This window comes from Salmo trutta, chromosome 16 (assembly GCF_901001165.1).
Source record: "Salmo trutta chromosome 16, fSalTru1.1, whole genome shotgun sequence".
Lineage (NCBI taxonomy): Eukaryota > Metazoa > Chordata > Actinopteri > Salmoniformes > Salmonidae > Salmo > Salmo trutta.
This window is the reverse complement of record NC_042972.1, coordinates 33568504-33586875: the sequence shown is the minus strand read 5'-3', so window position 1 is coordinate 33586875 and position 18372 is coordinate 33568504. Positions and strand designations below refer to the sequence as shown.

Here is an 18372-nt window from a genome sequence, read left to right as displayed (position 1 = left end):
CCCGGTCTTATAGACTAGACATAACATACTAAATGTAAATCCGATGCACTCAAGTTAGTATGATATGTTACGTTTGGTATGGAGGCAGAAGACAAATGGTTACATAAGGCAAAAACAAAAGTAGGGTGTGTGGTCAGGGTGGGGGTATAACACAAACGTCTAGCAACTCAAAGGTTGTGAGTTCGAATGTCATCACGGATCTCTTCTCCTAAACTTAACCCTAACCGCCTAGCTAACGTTAGCCAGCTAGTTAACTTTAGCCACCTAGTTGGAATTCGCAACATATCATATGTTTTGCAAATTTGGGAACATATTGTACATTTTGAAAATTCGTAACATATTGTACGTTTTACCAATTCGTAACATATTACACCTTTTTAGTTCGTAATATATCATATGAAATGGGTGTTGGACATCCACAAATTAACACATACCATATGAAATGTAACATGTCATACTAAATGGAGTATCTCGGAGTTACTTAATGAATAATACGAAATCCATGGAGACCAGGTTTCCCTAACTGACAGGAGTGGACAAAAACTTTGGAATGCAGAAAGGGGGCTGGCTACTACACTGTAGTAGGCTCTGAAGCAATAAATAGAAGGAAAGATCATGATTTCTTCCCAAACTTAACAACCAAAGGAGAGAGATGACAGCCTGCCGTAATGCTGTTTTTCTTTACCCCTGGGCCTGAGAAACCTTTTAAATCTCTTGAAATATGTTGGCGCAGACGAGGACCGTAGACTAAACAACATTCCTGGACGTGCAATTCTCTCCCCTCCAGGTCATGATCAGCTCAATGTATGTGTCCTCTCAGGGCCATATTTCAGCCCATGGCCATGACAGGACCTCGTCGAAAACATATCTAAGGGAAGACTTGGACAAAAAAGGGGATGTCACAAAAAAGGTTGTGATCAACGTTGGTGGCATGCGTCATGAAACTTACATGGGCACTCTCAAGAGCTTGCCTGTTACCCGTTTGGCTAAACTGATGGATCATGACCCCAGTGATGACCCTGAATTCTTCTTCGACAGACATCCAGGTGTTTTCTCCAATGTTCTGAATTATTACAGAACCGGTAAGCTTCACTGTCCAAAAGATGTCTGCGGTCCCCTTTTTGAAGAGGAGTTGGCTTTTTGGGGGGTCGACAAGGTGGACGTGGAACCTTGTTGCTGGATAACATTCTGCCAACATAGGGATGCCGAAGTGGCCCTTGCAGCGTTCGGGCCATCTGACTCGAATGAGCACCACAATGAAGAGTTTCCAGAGTCATTCGATGTTGAGGACAACCCAGCTAATTCTCAGAGCTGCTTCAAAAGGTGGAAACCAAAAATATGGGCTTTATTTGATGACCCGTTCTCGTCTAAGTCTGCCAAGGTTTGTATTCTTTATACTCTCCCAATTTTAAAAAAAATGTAGTTTTGATAGGGACTGAATCAGGCTAGTCAGTGTGAGGCTGGGTAATTCCCTCTGGGCATTCCTACCAAGCTGTGAAGAAGGTGGTGTGGTAGCAGGCAGGCTCTGTTTACTGCAGTTATAAACCATATGGCTTTTCCCTAAACCAAACAGCTCTAATGACTGACTGCGCTGAGCAGGCAGCAGGCATAGAAACGGATCACAGCAGTGAAACAGAGTAACTCATTTTTAAGAAAAAGAAACACTTGCAATGGCTTGGAGAAGCACATAGAAGCAGCTCTGAAAGCCTGAAGCACGTCTGATGTATCACACCCCTTTAAAGGCCGTGGCTGTGAATACTGAGTTTGTGCCCCTGCTCTGCCCCTCTGGAAACCTCTTCTCAAACCTATGGATCCAGATCACGTTCTGCGCATGTGTTATTTTACGTACACATTTTTTTCTTTGTTGGTGTAGTCTATATCACTACCTCATATTCTGAGCAGCTGAAATAAAAACCCTGCGGTGATTAGAACGAACATTCAAGGCCTTTATGAAGGCTACAAACTTCTCTGTCTGTTGTAATGGATATTGCAGTTGCACAAGCAGGACACAGTCCATACATGTTGCATTGGAGTAAAAACAATCTGTGTTTTGTGAGATGATGTAGGCTAATCTTCGTAGTTGCTGCCACTTCGTTGCCACTTTCCAGAGTTGCTGAAATAGAACACTACTACTTTGACTGCCTGTCTGCCTCCTGTTTAGCCAATGTTTACAATTATGATTAAAAAAATAACATTCAATTGCTAATTAGACTGTATGTCTGTCTCTTGCTTGTGTTTGATATGCTGCCTAAATAGCTGCATGTAACTCCCCACTTGAGTTTTGCCTTGGGAAAAAAACTATCTGCAAGTTTGTATGAACATGTTGATCATATTTTGTGTACAACATGTAAATAGCTGCATGTAGCCTAATTCCCCTCTGGAAACAATAACATGAAATCGTGCATATGCTTAATAGCCTACTGAGGCATGGAATCCAATAAATAGTTGGAACATGTCAACCACGCCCTTTGTGTTCAACATAAGATTTGTGGACTACACCTGGGGTGTAATCATTTGCCAAACGAGAGTTGTTATTGGACAAATTCAGGGAGGTCCCGCCCCGTTTCGTTTGCTTCCGTTTAAGAAATGTTTTGCAACAGAATCAGCGTAATGAATACACCCCAGGCAAAGGTGTTCAAGGAGGGGGAAGTGGCAGCAGAGCACTGAGCAGCAGCTACTCGACACACATTTTTTTTTGCACATACGCAGAAATTTCCATATCTTTAAAACCACAAATAAAAATTGAAAACAAAAAAGAATAAGATATAAATAAAAGTAATCACAGACACAATAAGGGCAAAAAAACAACTACTATAAAAGGTAGTCGTATAAACCAAATTTAAAAAATAAGTAAAGGCAAGGCTAAAAAGGTGTGTGCAAAAATAACTAAAAAATCCACTGTTTTTACTACACTCAGATTCTCTTGTAGGCTGTTCCATAGGCTAGGACTGTAATAATTAAAGGAGCTTCACCAAAATGTAAGCTTCAGGATGAATCTCAATTCTATTTTCTTCTTACATATGTTTTTCTTTCCTTCTTAAAACATTGAAGATTAGAGTGCAGGAACTTTAGATCTTCTGCTCCAATGTGCTTTGAGAAGGAGATGGGGAGAGAAGATGTGAGGAATTAAAAAATGCAATTGAGATTCACCCTCAGAGTCCCTTAAATGGTTCAGTCATGTAACTCTCATTGAGTCATGTCACTCAAATGGAAGGTACTGTGGCTCCATATGAAACAGCAACCATGGGATTGAGTCCATTCAGGAGACAACACACAAGCCTAATCTCACCAACCAATAGCCTTTTTGATACAATGGTACCGTATGTCCAACATGTCAATCAAACCTAGAAGACAAATAAATCAGTGTGTTGTTTGTGTCTTTAATCATTATGAGATGATCCACTCAGAGTCATATGATGCCCCTTCTTGTCATTTGCAGGTCATTGCGTTTGTTTCCCTCTTCTTCATCCTCCTTTCCATCACAGCTTTCTGTCTGGAGACACATGAGAGCTTCCACAAGTTAGAGAAACGCACAGAGCTGGCCATAGATGGGAACCACACCGAAGAGGTGACGTACTATGAGATAGTGACCGAACCTACTCTGACTGTGGTGGAGGGCGTCTGTGTGGTGTGGTTCATATTTGAGTTCCTGGTCCGTTTCACCTGCTGCTCCAACATACTGGTGTTTGTGAAGAACATACTAAACATCATTGACTTTGTGGCCATCCTGCCCTTCTTCCTGGATGTGGGGCTGAGTGGGAAAGCCCTGGGTTTCCTGCGTGTGCTGAACTTTGTGAGGATCCTGAGGATCTTTAAGCTGATGCGCCACATGGTGGGAGTGCGTGTGTTAGTCTACACACTAAAGGCCAGCGTTCAAGAGTTCTGCCTCCTCGCTGTCTTCTTTGGAATTGGAATGCTAATTTTCAGCACCCTGGAATTCTATGCAGAGCGAGTACATGGTGACCCTGAAGACCCAACTGCGCACACCCATTTTAAGAACATCCCCATAGGCTTCTGGTGGGCGGTGGTTACCATGACAACGCTGGGCTATGGGGACATGTACCCGGAGACCTGTTCCGGCATGGTAATTGGAGCCCTGTGTGCTCTGGCAGGTATTCTGACCATAGCCATGCCTGTCCCAGTCATAGTCAATAACTTCCGCCTGTACTACTCCCTGGCCATGGCCCAACAAAAGCTCCCAAAGAAGAAGAAGAGGCAACACCTGCCCCTGTCTGGAGCGCTTAGCCAGCCATCCCCAAGAGAGGAGCAGTTAGAATTATGCCTGTTATCAGGGGAGCGGTCTTGTTCAGGTATTTTATAATATTTGTATATTCATATTTGATTATATTAATATCCCTATTTTTGTTGCACCGAAAACAAGATCAACTTTTCTCTCTCTTTCCCTCTAAGAGTGAATCCCGGTGGTAGTCTGGCTATGAGACCCTGGAGGTAAAGACTGGATCCTGATTGTACCATTACACCGGATTGGGGCATTATAGATATGTTATACCATGAATAACATAACATTTTACATTTGAATATATTTTTAGCCCTCAACTAGAAAAAACTGGCATGTTAGTTCTGTGTGTGCAGTTAAGGGCAAGGCATGCTGCTTTGTTTTGAGCCAGCTGCAGCTTTGCTAGGGATTTCTTTGCTGCACTTGACCATATTACCGGACAGTAATCAAGATGGAACAAGATCAGAGCCTGAACAACTAGTACAATTGATTTTAGTGTTAAAAAAACGTTTTATACCAGACATAACCCTCCCCATCTTCACAACAACTTTGTCAACATGACTTGACCATGATAATTGACTACTCCTGTTACCTAGGAGTTCAGCTTCCTCAACTTGCTCAATGGTCAAACCCTTTATGCACAACTCCATTTGTGGTTTAGGTCTTAGAGAATGTTTTGAACCAAATACAATGCTTTTGCTGACATGTAGAGTGTGTAATCATATTCAAGTTTCAGTCAAGTAATTTACACTGAACAAAAATATAAATACAACATATGAAGTGTTGGTCCCATGTTTCATGAGCTGAAATGAAAGAGCCCAGACATTTTCCATGAGCATAAAAAGCTTCTTTCTCTCAGATTTTGTAAGCAAATTTGTTTACAGTACATCCGTGTTAGTGAGCATTTCTCCTTTGCCAAGATAATCCATCCACCTGACAGGTGTGGCATATCAAGAAGCTGATTAAACAGCATGATCATTACACGGGTGCACCTGTGTTGGGGACAATAATTGGCCACTGTAAAATGTGCAGTTTTGTCACACAACACAATGCCACAGATGTTTTGAGGGAGCGTTAAATTGGCATGCTGACTGCAGGATAGTCCACCAGATGTAGTTTTAGAGAATTTGGCAGTATGTCCAACCGGCCTCACAACCGCAGACCATGTGTAACCACGCCTGCCCAGACCACATGTTTCTTCACCTGCGCGATCATCTGAGACCAGCCATCCGGACAGCTGATTAAACTGAGGAGTATTGTGGTCTGTAATAAAGCCCTTTTGTTGGGGAAAATGTATTCTGTTTGGCTGGGCCAGGCTCTCCAGTGGTGCACTGGCACCCAAGTGGGTGGGCCTATGCTCTCCCAGGCCCACCAATGGCTGCGCACCTGCCCAGTTATGTGAAATCCATAGATTAGGGCCTAATGAATTTATTTCAACTGACTGATTTCCTCATATGAACTGTAACTCAGTAAAATCGTTGAAAGTGTTGCATGTTGCGTTTATATTTTTAATAACCACGCCTGCCCAGAATTAATTTTACATTAATTGAGCATTGATTTAGACATGTACTTTTCTATATGTGAAACAATGAGTTGAAACAATGCTATTTTTGTAATTTGATCAATACTTGCCCGGTTAATTCTTATTCATGATTTGTTTAGGTGAGAGTGTGAAATCACATTGATATTTAAAACAAAAGGATGATTTATCAGGAGAAATTGAAACACAGATGAAATGCATTATCTTTGATATAAAAACATAAAAACCTCTAACAATACTAACACTACAAATTAAAACATTGCAATTATAGTTACTGTATATTCTATAGTTTCTAAGTTTCTGTTAAGTCATTTTCTCATTATGTGTCACAGTTGGGTGAGAGCATAATATCACCACAATATCTATCTGTAATAATCATCCACAACAGAGTAAAAACAGGTCTAATAAAAATGTCTACTGCCTGTGTTCTGATGGGTTAAGCCTGTGTTCACAGCTATGTCCTCTTGATGAAGGGTTGTACATTGGCTTCTGAGAAGCCCTTCAGCTGTTCTCTGCCAAAACATCCATTATGAGGGAGGACAGCACCATTTCCTGTGCCAGAATAACAACAGCTGTGTACAGATATGTGTCATCTGTTGGCCTCCAAGGGATTGCTTCACAAATATGTACAAAGGGCGTATTCACATTGCATTGAAATATGAATGAATTATTATCCTTGTGAACCATGACAATACTTTCCTCTGTGTACAGTATATATTACTTATTGAGAGTGAGGACATGTGTGATTGTGTTCTGCTGGGAACATGGTTATGTCCCAATATAGGATATGTTGAGTGCCAAATTGTTAAGTTTGCGCAATGCTAGGAAACCTTATGTTCCCATTTGTAAAGAGAACAGCACAGTGTTTCAGGCCATCCAAACGACATGTATCTTATCTACATATCTAGCTTGTCCTAAAAGTTCATTGATATTTTGATATTTTTGGTGATATCCCAAAAAACATTATTACTCTTTTCACATGTAGTTTCAATACCGTACAATCGTCATGATGGGAGAGAGAGTTGGTTTTGGTTGGGCCTCCGATTCAATGCTCAAATTGTGCTTGGTAAGTCCCTGCATCCACTTATTATAAGAAGGAAACTACAAACTCACTAACACACATTCATAGACACAAATACACATACCCACACTCACACACTCATATTATATTGAGAGTCACTATAACACTTTAGCTACAAAGGGGCAGTTCCTAACCACAACAAATTTTCCCTACAGAGGTTTTAGCCTCCAATCCCGTTACTGTTACTCCAGCAGATAATATAATACTACAATGCTTTAACAAAGACTGTACCCAAGCTAGGGCAAACATTGAGCATACCAACATGCAGACAACAAAACAAAAACATAACAATACTCTTTTGGAGTTCAAGTGAAAAAGTGCATTCATATTCACCACATTCAATAGTAATTTCTTCCACATGAACTGTTATTAAAACAGTTTTGCAGTGTTAAGACATTTATGTACTTCACAAGTTTTGCTCTATCTTTAGAATAATTGGATTATTATCGGTTGTAGAATCTTACAGACATAAGAATATTTACAGACTTTTAAAGTGAGGGATTTCGACTAAAAATAAAGCTTGACTAGAACTTCAAGCAAAGACAAGTTGGATATGAACCTACTGCATGGATATGCTTATCCATGTGTTCTTGTCTGGAGGGCCACGCCTCTCTACAAGCAGCTGAGAGAGCAACACATGAGAACCAGAGTGCTGCACATGTAGCTCGTCAGAGTTAGACAATACACGTTCTCAAAACGAGGCTACATTAGGAACACATAAGGTTAACGTACCCCCACCGTCGCACTCCTTTTACACTCCCATAGTCATAGACAAGGTATACCAACTACAAAATAGATACATTTCAAATATTCAATGAAATATACACAGGATGAAAACGTACACCCGGTCACGTTTACAGATAAAATCTTAATTAGTCATTAAACATTATGCGCACCGACATACACAGATAGAATATTATACAGTAATATAAATGTTGTCAATTTAATCATCAACACCATGGCTTTCAACATTGTGATAAAAATATAAAATAAAGCAATCCTCTTCATAAAAGAAAGCTAGCTAAAATGGAATCATTTTGACTTCACAGCTAGCTGTAAATCAAACGACGATAAGAGTGACAGGCCAAGTGGGCATTTTACTTTATGAAAGTGGTCATGTTTTTTTTGGGGGGGGGGACATTTTCTTCCTTCCCTTTTATTTCAGATTGTCAAGTGTACTTTTTTTGTTTGTTATGGTAACAACGTACGGTAAAAGCTTTGCTATCTGTGTGATGAAGGTGTGTAAATACTTGTGGGAAAAGGTCTTGGCAGATATTAAACTAACACTGTGTGCTTGTGTGAGTTCTCTCTGGTTTTAATACTTCACTTCTGTAAGAGGGTTGAAATAGTCCGGAAAAAATAACATGAAATCGTGCATATGCTTAATAGCCTACTGAGGCATGGAATCCAATAAATAGTTGGAACATGTCAACCACGCCCTTTGTGTTCAACATAAGATTTGTGGACTACACCTGGGGTGTAATCATTTGCCAAACGAGAGTTGTTATTGGACAAATTCAGGGTGGTCCCGCCCCGTTTCATTTGCTTCCGTTTAAGAAAAGTTTTGCAACAGAATCAGCGTAATGAATACACCCCAGGCAAAGGTGTTCAAGGAGGGGGAAGTGGCAGCAGAGCACTGAGCAGCAGCTACTTGACACACATTTTTTTTTGCACATACGCAGAAATGTCCATATCTTTAAAACCACAAATAAAAATTGAAAACAAAAAGAATATGATATAAATAAAAGTAATCTCAGACACAATAAGGGCAAAAAAACAACTACTATAAAAGGTAGTCGTATAAACCAAATTTAAAAAATAAGTAAAGGCAAGGCTAAAAAGGTGTGTGCAAAAATAACTAAAAAATCCACTGTTTTTACTACACTCAGATTCTCTTGTAGGCTGTTCCATAGGCTAGGACTGTAATAATTAAAGGAGCTTCACCAAAATGTAAGCTTCAGGGTGAATCTCAATTCTATTTTCTTCTTACATATGTTTTTCTTTCCTCCTTAAAACAGAGAAGATTAGAGTGCAGGAACTTTAGATCTGCTCCAATGTGCTTTGAGAAGAAGATGGGGAGAGAAGATGTGAGGAATTAAAAAATGCAATTGAGATTCACCCTCAGAGTCCCTTATATGGTTCAGTCATGTAACTCTCATTGAGTCATGTCACTCAAATGGAAGGTACTGTGGCTCCATATGAAACAGCAACCATGGGATTGAGTCCATTCAGGAGACAACACACAAGCCTAATCTCACCAACCAATAGCCTTTTTGATACAATGGTACCGTATGTCCAACACGTCAATCAAACCTAGAAGACAAATAAATCAGTGTGTTGTTTGTGTCTTTAATCATTATGAGATGATTATATGATGCCCCTTCTTGTCATTTGCAGGTCATTGCGTTTGTTTCCCTCTTCTTCATCCTCCTTTCCATCACAGCTTTCTGTCTGGAGACACATGAGAGCTTCCACAAGTTAGAGAAACGCACAGAGCTGGCCATAGATGGGAACCACACCGAAGAGGTGACGTACTATGAGATAGTGACCGAACCTACTCTGACTGTGGTGGAGGGCGTCTGTGTGGTGTGGTTCATATTTGAGTTCCTGGTCCGTTTCACCTGCTGCTCCAACATACTGGTGTTTGTGAAGAACATACTAAATATCATTGACTTTGTGGCCATCCTGCCCTTCTTCCTGGATGTGGGGCTGAGTGGGAAAGCCCTGGGTTTCCTGCGTGTGCTGAACTTTGTGAGGATCCTGAGGATCTTTAAGCTGATGCGCCACATGGTGGGAGTGCGTGTGTTAGTCTACACACTAAAGGCCAGCGTTCAAGAGTTCTGCCTCCTCGCTGTCTTCTTTGGAATTGGAATGCTAATTTTCAGCACCCTGGAATTCTATGCAGAGCGAGTACATGGTGACCCTGAAGACCCAACTGCGCACACCCATTTTAAGAACATCCCCATAGGCTTCTGGTGGGCGGTGGTTACCATGACAACGCTGGGCTATGGGGACATGTACCCGGAGACCTGTTCCGGCATGGTAATTGGAGCCCTGTGTGCTCTGGCAGGTATTCTGACCATAGCCATGCCTGTCCCAGTCATAGTCAATAACTTCCGCCTGTACTACTCCCTGGCCATGGCCCAACAAAAGCTCCCAAAGAAGAAGAGGCAACACCTGCCCCTGTCTGGAGCGCTTAGCCAGCCATCCCCAAGAGAGGAGCAGTTAGAATTATGCCTGTTATCAGGGGAGCGGTCTTGTTCAGGTATTTTATAATATTTGTATATTCATATTTGATTATATTAATATCCCTATTTTTGTTGCACCGAAAACAAGATCAACTTTTCTCTCTCTTTCCCTCTAAGAGTGAATCCCGGTGGTAGTCTGGCTATGAGACCCTGGAGGTAAAGACTGGATCCTGATTGTACCATTACACCGGATTGGGGCATTATAGATATGTTATACCATGAATAACATAACATTTTACATTTGAATATATTTTTAGCCCTCAACTAGAAAAAACTGGCATGTTAGTTCTGTGTGTGCAGTTAAGGGCAAGGCATGCTGCTTTGTTTTGAGCCAGCTGCAGCTTTGCTAGGGATTTCTTTGCTGCACTTGACCATATTACCGGACAGTAATCAAGATGGAACAAGATCAGAGCCTGAACAACTAGTACAATTGATTTTAGTGTTAAAAAAACGTTTTATACCAGACATAACCCTCCCCATCTTCACAACAACTTTGTCAACATGACTTGACCATGATAATTGACTACTCCTGTTACCTAGGAGTTCAGCTTCCTCAACTTGCTCAATGGTCAAACCCTTTATGCACAACTCCATTTGTGGTTTAGGTCTTAGAGAATGTTTTGAACCAAATACAATGCTTTTGCTGACATGTAGAGTGTGTAATCATATTCAAGTTTCAGTCAAGTAATTTACACTGAACAAAAATATAAATACAACATATGAAGTGTTGGTCCCATGTTTCATGAGCTGAAATGAAAGAGCCCAGACATTTTCCATGAGCACAAAAAGCTTCTTTCTCTCAGATTTTGTAAGCAAATTTGTTTACAGTACATCCGTGTTAGTGAGCATTTCTCCTTTGCCAAGATAATCCATCCACCTGACAGGTGTGGCATATCAAGAAGCTGATTAAACAGCATGATCATTACACGGGTGCACCTGTGTTGGGGACAATAATTGGCCACTGTAAAATGTGCAGTTTTGTCACACAACACAATGCCACAGATGTTTTGAGGGAGCGTTAAATTGGCATGCTGACTGCAGGATAGTCCACCAGACGTAGTTTTAGAGAATTTGGCAGTATGTCCAACCGGCCTCACAACCGCAGACCACGTGTAACCACGCCTGCCCAGACCACATGTTTCTTCACCTGCGCGATCATCTGAGACCAGCCATCCGGACAGCTGATTAAACTGAGGAGTATTGTGGTCTGTAATAAAGCCCTTTTGTTGGGGAAAACGTATTCTGTTTGGCTGGGCCAGGCTCTCCAGTGGGTGCACTGGCACCCAAGTGGGTGGGCCTATGCTCTCCCAGGCCCACCAATGGCTGCGCACCTGCCCAGTTATGTGAAATCCATAGATTAGGGCCTAATGAATTTATTTCAACTGACTGATTTCCTCATATGAACTGTAACTCAGTAAAATCGTTGAAAGTGTTGCATGTTGCGTTTATATTTTTAATAACCACGCCTGCGCAGAATTAATTTTACATTAATTGAGCATTGATTTAGACATGTACTTTTCTATATGTGAAACAATGAGTTGAAACAATGCTATTTTTGTAATTTGATCAATACTTGCCCGGTTAATTCTTATTCATGATTTGTTTAGGTGAGAGTGTGAAATCACATTGATATTTAAAACAAAAGGATGATTTATCAGGAGAAATTGAAACACAGATGAAATGCATTATCTTTGATATAAAAACATAAAAACCTCTAACAATACTAACACTACAAATTAAAACATTGCAATTATAGTTACTGTATATTCTATAGTTTCTAAGTTTCTGTTAAGTCATTTTCTCATTATGTGTCACAGTTGGGTGAGAGCATAATATCACCACAATATCTATCTGTAATAATCATCCACAACAGAGTAAAAACAGGTCTAATAAAAATGTCTACTGCCTGTGTTCTGATGGGTTAAGCCTGTGTTCACAGCTATGTCCTCTTGATGAAGGGTTGTACATTGGCTTCTGAGAAGCCCTTCAGCTGTTCTCTGCCAAAACATCCATTATGAGGGAGGACAGCACCATTTCCTGTGCCAGAATAACAACAGCTGTGTACAGATATGTGTCATCTGTTGGCCTCCAAGGGATTGCTTCACAAATATGTACAAAGGGCGTATTCACATTGCATTGAAATATGAATGAATTATTATCCTTGTGAACCATGACAATACTTTCCTCTGTGTACAGTATATATTACTTATTGAGAGTGAGGACATGTGTGATTGTGTTCTGCTGGGAACATGGTTATGTCCCAATATAGGATATGTTGAGTGCCAAATTGTTAAGTTTGCGCAATGCTAGGAAACCTTATGTTCCCATTTGTAAAGAGAACAGCACAGTGTTTCAGGCCATCCAAACGACATGTATCTTATCTACATATCTAGCTTGTCCTAAAAGTTCATTGATATTTTGATATTTTTGGTGATATCCCAAAAAACATTATTACTCTTTTCACATGTAGTTTCAATACCGTACAATCGTCATGATGGGAGAGAGAGTTGGTTTTGGTTGGGCCTCCGATTCAATGCTCAAATTGTGCTTGGTAAGTCCCTGCATCCACTTATTATAAGAAGGAAACTACAAACTCACTAACACACATTCATAGACACAAATACACATACCCACACTCACACACTCATATTATATTGAGAGTCACTATAACACTTTAGCTACAAAGGGGCAGTTCCTAACCACAACAAATTTTCCCTACAGAGGTTTTAGCCTCCAATCCCGTTACTGTTACTCCAGCAGATAATATAATACTACAATGCTTTAACAAAGACTGTACCCAAGCTAGGGCAAACATTGAGCATACCAACATGCAGACAACAAAACAAAAACATAACAATACTCTTTTGGAGTTCAAGTGAAAAAGTGCATTCATATTCACCACATTCAATAGTAATTTCTTCCACATGAACTGTTATTAAAACAGTTTTGCAGTGTTAAGACATTTATGTACTTCACAAGTTTTGCTCTATCTTTAGAATAATTGGATTATTATCGGTTGTAGAATCTTACAGACATAAGAATATTTACAGACTTTTAAAGTGAGGGATTTCGACTAAAAATAAAGCTTGACTAGAACTTCAAGCAAAGACAAGTTGGATATGAACCTACTGCATGGATATGCTTATCCATGTGTTCTTGTCTGGAGGGCCACGCCTCTCTACAAGCAGCTGAGAGAGCAACACATGAGAACCAGAGTGCTGCACATGTAGCTCGTCAGAGTTAGACAATACACGTTCTCAAAACGAGGCTACATTAGGAACACATAAGGTTAACGTACCCCCACCGTCGCACTCCTTTTACACTCCCATAGTCATAGACAAGGTATACCAACTACAAAATAGATACATTTCAAATATTCAATGAAATATACACAGGATGAAAACGTACACCCGGTCACGTTTACAGATAAAATCTTAATTAGTCATTAAACATTATGCGCACCGACATACACAGATAGAATATTATACAGTAATATAAATGTAGTCAATTTAATCATCAACACCATGGCTTTCAACATTGTGATAAAAATACAAATAAAGCAATCCTCTTCATAAAAGAAAGCTAGCTAAAATGGAATCATTTTGACTTCACAGCTAGCTGTAAATCAAACGACGATAAGAGTGACAGGCCAAGTGGGCATTTTACTTTATGAAAGTGGTCATGGTTTTTTTTGGGGGGGGGACATTTTCTTCCTTCCCTTTTATTTCAGATTGTCAAGTGTACTTTTTTTGTTTGTTATGGTAACAACGTACGGTAAAAGCTTTGCTATCTGTGTGATGAAGGTGTGTAAATACTTGTGGGAAAAGGTCTTGGCAGATATTAAACTAACACTGTGTGCTTGTGTGAGTTCTCTCTGGTTTTAATACTTCACTTCTGTAAGAGGGTTGAAATAGTCCGGAAAAAATAACATGAAATCGTGCATATGCTTAATAGCCTACTGAGGCATGGAATCCAATAAATAGTTGGAACATGTCAACCACGCCCTTTGTGTTCAACATAAGATTTGTGGACTACACCTGGGGTGTAATCATTTGCCAAACGAGAGTTGTTATTGGACAAATTCAGGGTGGTCCCGCCCCGTTTCATTTGCTTCTGTTTAAGAAAAGTTTTGCAACAGAATCAGCGTAATGAATACACCCCAGGCAAAGGTGTTCAAGGAGGGGGAAGTGGCAGCAGAGCACTGAGCAGCAGCTACTTGACACACATTTTTTTTTGCACATACGCAGAAATGTCCATATCTTTAAAACCACAAATAAAAATTGAAAACAAAAAAGAATATGATATAAATAAAAGTAATCTCAGACACAATAAGGGCAAAAAAACAACTACTATAAAAGGTAGTCGTATAAACCAAATTTAAAAAATAAGTAAAGGCAAGGCTAAAAAGGTGTGTGCAAAAATAACTAAAAAATCCACTGTTTTTACTACACTCAGATTCTCTTGTAGGCTGTTCCATAGGCTAGGACTGTAATAATTAAAGGAGCTTCACCAAAATGTAAGCTTCAGGGTGAATCTCAATTCTATTTTCTTCTTACATATGTTTTTCTTTCCTCCTTAAAACAGAGAAGATTAGAGTGCAGGAACTTTAGATCTTCTGCTCCAATGTGCTTTGAGAAGAAGATGGGGAGAGAAGATGTGAGGAATTAAAAAATGCAATTGAGATTCACCCTCAGAGTCCCTTAAATGGTTCAGTCATGTAACTCTCATTGAGTCATGTCACTCAAATGGAAGGTACTGTGGCTCCATATGAAACAGCAACCATGGGATTGAGTCCATTCAGGAGACAACACACAAGCCTAATCTCACCAACCAATAGCCTTTTTGATACAATGGTACCGTATGTCCGACACGTCAATCAAACCTAGAAGACAAATAAATCAGTGTGTTGTTTGTGTCTTTAATCATTATGAGATGATTATATGATGCCCCTTCTTGTCATTTGCAGGTCATTGCGTTTGTTTCCCTCTTCTTCATCCTGCTTTCCATCACAGCTTTCTGTCTGGAGACACATGAGAGCTTCCACAAGTTAGAGAAACGCACAGAGCTGGCCATAGATGGGAACCACACCGAAGAGGTGACGTACTATGAGATAGTGACCGAACCTACTCTGACTGTGGTGGAGGGCGTCTGTGTGGTGTGGTTCATATTTGAGTTCCTGGTCCGTTTCACCTGCTGCTCCAACATACTGGTGTTTGTGAAGAACATACTAAACATCATTGACTTTGTGGCCATCCTGCCCTTCTTCCTGGATGTGGGGCTGAGTGGGAAAGCCCTGGGTTTCCTGCGTGTGCTGAACTTTGTGAGGATCCTGAGGATCTTTAAGCTGATGCGCCACATGGTGGGAGTGCGTGTGTTAGTCTACACACTAAAGGCCAGCGTTCAAGAGTTCTGCCTCCTCGCTGTCTTCTTTGGAATTGGAATGCTAATTTTCAGCACCCTGGAATTCTATGCAGAGCGAGTACATGGTGACCCTGAAGACCCAACTGCGCACACCAATTTTAAGAACATCCCCATAGGCTTCTGGTGGGCGGTGGTTACCATGACAACCCTGGGATATGGGGACATGTACCCGGAGACCTGTTCCGGCATGGTAATTGGAGCCCTGTGTGCTCTGGCAGGTATTCTGACCATAGCCATGCCTGTCCCAGTCATAGTCAATAACTTCCGCCTGTACTACTCCCTGGCCATGGCCCAACAAAAGCTCCCAAAGAAGAAGAAGAGGCAACACCTGCCCCTGTCTGGAGCGCTTAGCCAGCCATCCCCAAGAGAGGAGCAGTTAGAATTATGCCTGTTATCAGGGGAGCGGTCTTGTTCAGGTATTTTATAATATTTGTATATTCATATTTGATTATATTAATATCCCTATTTTTGTTGCACCGAAAACAAGATCAACTTTTCTCTCTCTTTCCCTCTAAGAGTGAATCCCGGTGGTAGTCTGGCTATGAGACCCTGGAGGTAAAGACTGGATCCTGATTGTACCATTACACCGGATTGGGGCATTATAGATATGTTATACCATGAATAACATAACATTTTACATTTGAATATATTTTTTGCCCTCAACTAGAAAAAACTGCCATGTTAGTTCTGTGTGTGCAGTTAAGGGCAAGGCATGCTGCTTTGTTTTGAGCCAGCTGCAGCTTTGCTAGGGATTTCTTTGCTGCACTTGACCATATTACCGGACAGTAATCAAGATGGAACAAGATCAGAGCCTGAACAACTAGTACAATTGATTTTAGTGTTAAAAAAACGTTTTATACCAGACATAACCCTCCCCATCTTCACAACAACTTTGTCAACATGACTTGACCATGATAATTGACTACTCCTGTTACCTAGGAGTTCAGCTTCCTCAACTTGCTCAATGGTCAAACCCTTTATGCACAACTCCATTTGTGGTTTAGGTCTTAGAGAATGTTTTGAACCAAATACAATGCTTTTGCTGACATGTAGAGTGTGTAATCATATTCAAGTTTCAGTCAAGTAATTTACACTGAACAAAAATATAAATACAACATATGAAGTGTTGGTCCCATGTTTCATGAGCTGAAATGAAAGAGCCCAGACATTTTCCATGAGCACAAAAAGCTTCTTTCTCTCAGATTTTGTAAGCAAATTTGTTTACAGTACATCCGTGTTAGTGAGCATTTCTCCTTTGCCAAGATAATCCATCCACCTGACAGGTGTGGCATATCAAGAAGCTGATTAAACAGCATGATCATTACACGGGTGCACCTGTGTTGGGGACAATAATTGGCCACTGTAAAATGTGCAGTTTTGTCACACAACACAATGCCACAGATGTTTTGAGGGAGCGTTAAATTGGCATGCTGACTGCAGGATAGTCCACCAGACGTAGTTTTAGAGAATTTGGCAGTATGTCCAACCGGCCTCACAACCGCAGACCACGTGTAACCACGCCTGCCCAGACCACATGTTTCTTCACCTGCGCGATCATCTGAGACCAGCCATCCGGACAGCTGATTAAACTGAGGAGTATTGTGGTCTGTAATAAAGCCCTTTTGTTGGGGAAAACGTATTCTGTTTGGCTGGGCCAGGCTCTCCAGTGGGTGCACTGGCACCCAAGTGGGTGGGCCTATGCTCTCCCAGGCCCACCAATGGCTGCGCACCTGCCCAGTTATGTGAAATCCATAGATTAGGGCCTAATGAATTTATTTCAACTGACTGATTTCCTCATATGAACTGTAACTCAGTAAAATCGTTGAAAGTGTTGCATGTTGCGTTTATATTTTTAATAACCACGCCTGCGCAGAATTAATTTTACATTAATTGAGCATTGATTTAGACATGTACTTTTCTATATGTGAAACAATGAGTTGAAACAATGCTATTTTTGTAATTTGATCAATACTTGCCCGGTTAATTCTTATTCATGATTTGTTTAGGTGAGAGTGTGAAATCACATTGATATTTAAAACAAAAGGATGATTTATCAGGAGAAATTGAAACACAGATGAAATGCATTATCTTTGATATAAAAACATAAAAACCTCTAACAATACTAACACTACAAATTAAAACATTGCAATTATAGTTACTGTATATTCTATAGTTTCTAAGTTTCTGTTAAGTCATTTTCTCATTATGTGTCACAGTTGGGTGAGAGCATAATATCACCACAATATCTATCTGTAATAATCATCCACAACAGAGTAAAAACAGGTCTAATAAAAATGTCTACTGCCTGTGTTCTGATGGGTTAAGCCTGTGTTCACAGCTATGTCCTCTTGATGAAGGGTTGTACATTGGCTTCTGAGAAGCCCTTCAGCTGTTCTCTGCCAAAACATCCATTATGAGGGAGGACAGCACCATTTCCTGTGCCAGAATAACAACAGCTGTGTACAGATATGTATCATCTGTTGGCCTCCAAGGGATTGCTTCACAAATATGTACAAAGGGCGTATTCACATTGCATTGAAATATGAATGAATTATTATCCTTGTGAACCATGACAATACTTTCCTCTGTGTACAGTATATATTACTTATTGAGAGTGAGGACATGTGTGATTGTGTTCTGCTGGGAACATGGTTATGTCCCAATATAGGATATGTTGAGTGCCAAATTGTTAAGTTTGCGCAATGCTAGGAAACCTTATGTTCCCATTTGTAAAGAGAACAGCACAGTGTTTCAGGCCATCCAAACGACATGTATCTTATCTACATATCTAGCTTGTCCTAAAAGTTCATTGATATTTTGATATTTTTGGTGATATCCCAAAAAA

At 40.4% G+C, this 18372-nt stretch overlaps 2 protein-coding genes and 1 pseudogene across 3 annotated transcripts; all 3 read left to right on the top strand.

Moving 5' to 3' along the window:
* Positions 1 to 618: 618 nt before the first annotated feature.
* Positions 619 to 8293, top strand: LOC115150607 (potassium voltage-gated channel subfamily C member 1-like). Its single transcript, XM_029694066.1, has 3 exons — positions 619 to 1381; positions 3440 to 4310; positions 4411 to 8293. Exons 1-3 carry the CDS (start codon positions 791 to 793, stop codon positions 4413 to 4415), a joined length of 1467 nt encoding a protein of 488 aa, XP_029549926.1. The 5' UTR covers positions 619 to 790; the 3' UTR covers positions 4416 to 8293.
* A 935-nt stretch (positions 8294 to 9228) lies between these two features.
* On the top strand, positions 9229 to 10830 carry LOC115149808 (potassium voltage-gated channel subfamily C member 1 pseudogene; annotated as a pseudogene).
* Positions 10831 to 11193: 363 nt separating this feature from the next.
* Positions 11194 to 16650, top strand: LOC115150608 (potassium voltage-gated channel subfamily C member 2-like). 2 transcript variants are annotated; one of them, XM_029694068.1, is made up of 3 exons: positions 11194 to 12657; positions 15073 to 15943; positions 16044 to 16650. In XM_029694068.1, the coding sequence occupies exons 1-3, from the start codon at positions 12598 to 12600 to the stop codon at positions 16046 to 16048; spliced, it is 936 nt and encodes a 311-aa protein (XP_029549928.1). In that variant the 5' UTR covers positions 11194 to 12597; the 3' UTR covers positions 16049 to 16650. The 2 variants fall into 2 exon arrangements, with proteins under 2 accessions (XP_029549928.1, XP_029549927.1); XM_029694067.1 differs by having other exon boundaries at positions 11194 to 14959.
* The last annotated feature ends 1722 nt before the right edge of the window (positions 16651 to 18372 follow it).

Excerpts from the sequence above, each read along its gene's own strand:
- LOC115150608 (XM_029694067.1), top strand. The coding sequence starts at position 14,852 with ATGGAAGGTACTGTGGCTCCATATGAAACAGCAACCATGGGATTGAGT. Across the intron at positions 14,960-15,072 it reads ATAGCCTTTTTGATACAATG|GTCATTGCGTTTGTTTCCCT; the intron begins GTACCGTATGTC and ends TGTCATTTGCAG.
- LOC115150607 (XM_029694066.1), top strand. The coding sequence starts at position 791 with ATGATCAGCTCAATGTATGTGTCCTCTCAGGGCCATATTTCAGCCCAT. Across the intron at positions 1,382-3,439 it reads TCTCGTCTAAGTCTGCCAAG|GTCATTGCGTTTGTTTCCCT; the intron begins GTTTGTATTCTT and ends TGTCATTTGCAG.